Below are 3,891 nucleotides of genomic sequence, written 5' to 3' on the forward strand. Positions count from 1 at the left end.
CTACAAAGATTAATATTTTAATTATTAAATTATTAAACTACAATATTTCAAAAAATAATAAATTATAAAATTTAAAAGGATGAATTACAATCAACGTTCTTATATAGTTATATTACAATTTTGGATTTTGGTTCAGTATTTTTTGGGATTTGGCACATTTATTTTTTAGTAGCAATTTTAATAATTTATTAGGCAGTAACCATTTTAAAATTTCGTAATTTTTAAAAATTTATAATTTGTAAAATTAATATATGAGAGTTATATTTTTTTTAAAAAATGTATATTAAATTTCAATTTTTAATAATTTTTTTTTTTCGGGTCAGGTTCTCTGCTTTAAACAGAACGTGATGGCTTCTCGGTCCACATTTCTTGCAAGCTACACAACGAGACCAAAAGCAAGGTAGGCAACAAAATCCAAGCTAATTTTATTCAACGATTCTTCTCATCGTCTCTCCGTTTTCCCCCTTTTCTTCTTCACTTCTGCTTCGTTTTCTCCGTCAACACCGCTCTTCCCTCTCGATTCCATTTCCTATTTCTGATATACACTTGTGTTCTTCTTCCTCAATCTTTCTTACCCTTTTGATTTTCACCGATTTTCTAGAGGACCCAGTTGTTTTTTTTTTCCTCTCATAATTTGTTCTGATTTGATCTTTATTGGTTTAGAGAGGTGTAGGTGGGAAGAGGAAGAAGAGATGGGGAGGTTGTTTGTGGTGAATCTCGAAGGGAAGATCTATAGTTGCAGGCACTGCAGGACCCATCTTGCTCTATGTGAGGATATCGTCTCCAAGGTTGTGAAAAAAAATAATAATAATAATAATAATAAGAATAAATCACTGTTTTTGGAATTTCGAGAATCTGATCTTCTCTGGTTTTTGGTTGTTTTGAGATGCTCTGGTAAAAATTTCACCTGAGTAGTGTCAATTTGTCTTGGTTTTATGTGGGTTTGCTTTGTGATGGATGGGATTTTCTGTTTATGATGATTTAGGTTAAACTTTGACTATGATGGATGGATATCTTACTATCTTTGCCCAAAATGGATGAAGAGGAGAAGCTTATATAATTAGTAAAGGATATATGTAGTTGCAGCAGTGTATAATAGTGGAGCATTAATTGTGCGGATGGGCATGTTTTTTATGAATGAAGGACCTAATTGGGTGCCTTCTCATAGTTTCTGATGCTCGATTGATGAGCTTTTTCATTTGATTTTCATAGTTGAATTTGGGGTAATTGTAATTGGTCCTTTATAGTTTCTGTAGAAGAGCAAAATAATTTCGGGTTTTGCCGCATCTATGACTTTATTGTTCCTTTCTTTGGAACTCAATGCTGGTTGTATGTTCAGATATTTATTGTAAAGTGACATCTGAATGCCAGCAACGTAAGGATTTATTTCTTTTCTCAAGGATTTTACTTGTGTTTGATTGTTGTTCATGATTGTGATGGAAATTTATTTAAATATATGGATGTTGTAATCTTCATTACAATCACCTGTGGGTTTTGCACTTGGCAAGGACTGTAAATGATTTATCTCCCTTGGCTTTGGAAAGAATGTAATAGTTGTTTGATTAGATTCTGAATCTTAACTGAATCATGAAGAATGTGATGATTAATACCCTGTTGAATGTCTCTCTTGACATGTATTGAATTTCCAATCCTGATTAATATTTACCATGACTGAAGTGGATGATATTACATTAGCAAAACATGCTGGTTGCATGTACATCAAGTGCATATATGATGTGTGCTTGAGAGCAATTCGTGTGTCTTCTTTTCTGATTTTGATGCTGGTGTGGTGCGTAATGGCTTAAACATTGTTAATCAGAAATGATCACTTTTTATATATTCACATCTTTTGTGGGGTCAAGTTGTGTTTTCCTGCTTCAAAGCCTGAACTTGGATCTAGTTTCACGTCAGTCACATGCATTAGTCTGATTTTACATGCATTTATGCATTCATGGAAATGTGCATTCATCTATATTTATGTCGTTATGGTGCATTTTTTGACAACCATTGTTATAATACTAATGGTGGGTGTTAAGTAGAGGGAGTTGCAGCGGGCTTTAGCCTGCAGCAGCTTCTATGTTTTGATGAGCCTCAAGAATTTATGCCCTTTAGACACATCTTGGTGATAATTTGGCATCTAGGGTCCCTTTTTCTTTTGTCATTAACATTTGAAAAGTTTGCAACACATAACAAATATTGATTTAGGGTATATACAAAATAACATACTGACAATTTGTTTGTTTTGCCTGTTGTCTTTTATTCAGTCTTTCCACTGCAGGCATGGGAAAGCTTATCTCTTCAATAAGGTGTAAGTTTTCTTATTTTGGGCACCTTATCCTTATATAGCAATTGGAAAGTCATACAAAAACATTGTGTTGAATGAGACCTGTATTTGTTGATGCCATAAGGTGCCACTTGTGTTGTGTGCTATTGCCAGCCAGCCAGCCTGTAACAGGACAAGGAAAAAGGAACTTTTGTATATGTGAAGATGATTGTCTCTATATTTCGTATGAATAAGATGTTAGTAATAGTCTCTTACTCAATTGACATCTATCTGCTGATCTACCCTTTGAATTCACCGAATAAGCTCTTACCATCTTGGATAATTTTGTATGTCAATGGATATCTGGCTGACTGTTCTGATGGGATAAGCTGTATTACTTGTTCTCAATTGGTCGATTGATGGGTGAATTTTCATCTTTCATGTTGACAGTGTGAATGTCTCGGTTGGAGAGAAAGAAGAAAGAATGATGATGACTGGACTGCACACTGTGGCTGATATTTTCTGTGTCGGGTGTGGATCAATCGTGGGGTGGAAATATGTAAGAATTGGTGGAAGAGACTAACAAATAAGTTGTAACTAAAAGGAAATCATGGTTATATATGTTCGTTGTTAGTTACTTGGCTGGTTTGTTTCAGGAGACTGCCCATGAGAAGAGCCAGAAGTACAAGGAAGGAAAATCGGTGCTTGAACGGTCAGTAGACCACTAGATTTTCAAAGAGAGAAAAGTTATCAAAAGTTCTGTTTAGATAGTGTCATTGTAAAGCTCGAGCTGACAACAGTAATCTAAACACTAGTGTTATAACCGTTAGCTCACAATTTATGAAAACTGTTGTTTTTTGGATATCAACATCTAACGGGTAAAAACCTAGTGATCACAGTTAATGTTGTGAGCTCGAGTTTACAGTGACATTCTCCTTGTGGTTTTAGCCGTATAGGTGATGTTCTTGACTGAGGTTGTGTCTTTGGGATATTATAATGTTGAGCAGGTTTAAGGTCTCAGGTCCTGATGGAAGCAATTACTGGGTTACTCATGAAGCTCATGTTGGTGGAAGTGATGCAGATGATGCATGATGACTACATTTACTTCAACCCTAAATTGTACATTCTTTGATCTCCAACCCTTCACCCAGAATCCTGCATCTTCTTCTTTGTTAATTCTGAAAACTGATAGATTCCTCCATTTAAGCAGCTTGCTTAGTTTGCTGTGAATAACATCATTCGTAACATTCTATTGTCAATGATGATTTGCTTCGTGTTTAAACTAGAGTTGATCTTGTTATTCTTGCCAGCATATTATCTCATGCTTCTGATGGCCAGAAAAGAATGTGAGGAAATGGATTATATGTATATATATTATTGTGGAGAAAACTTTGAAAGTACATCTTGAAAATAATGGAACTTGAAAAAACAAAAGCATATTTACTTGAATTAGCAATGATTAGTCAAGGTTTCACAAGGTTTATATTCTGAAGTTATTAGATTTTTCCATCCAAGGCGAACCCGTTGTTAGAAGAGTAAGGCATTGTTTGGTAGATTCCTTTTATTTCACGTTTGCAGGCAAAGAAAGGTGTTAATAGAAATGATTTGTTTTGTTCACGTGAGAGGTT

The 3,891-nt window shown here is 34.7% G+C and overlaps 1 protein-coding gene across 2 annotated transcripts; it reads left to right on the forward strand.

The window, feature by feature from the left end:
- The first annotated feature begins 265 nt into the window (after nt 1–265).
- On the forward strand, nt 266–3,548 carry LOC110819345 (protein yippee-like). 2 transcript variants are annotated; one of them, XM_022048502.2, is made up of 6 exons: nt 266–400; nt 664–788; nt 2,265–2,308; nt 2,714–2,822; nt 2,920–2,975; nt 3,271–3,548. In XM_022048502.2, exons 2-6 carry the CDS (start codon nt 693–695, stop codon nt 3,353–3,355), a joined length of 390 nt encoding a protein of 129 aa, XP_021904194.1. In that variant the 5' UTR covers nt 266–400; nt 664–692; the 3' UTR covers nt 3,356–3,548. The 2 variants fall into 2 exon arrangements, with proteins under 2 accessions (XP_021904194.1, XP_021904195.1); XM_022048503.2 differs by lacking the exon at nt 266–400 and having other exon boundaries at nt 410–788.
- Nucleotides 3,549–3,891: the final 343 nt, after the last annotated feature.

The sequence above is a fragment of the Carica papaya genome, chromosome 2 (assembly GCF_054855325.1).
Source record: "Carica papaya isolate Zhongbai chromosome 2, ASM5485532v1, whole genome shotgun sequence".
NCBI classification, from domain to species: domain Eukaryota; kingdom Viridiplantae; phylum Streptophyta; class Magnoliopsida; order Brassicales; family Caricaceae; genus Carica; species Carica papaya.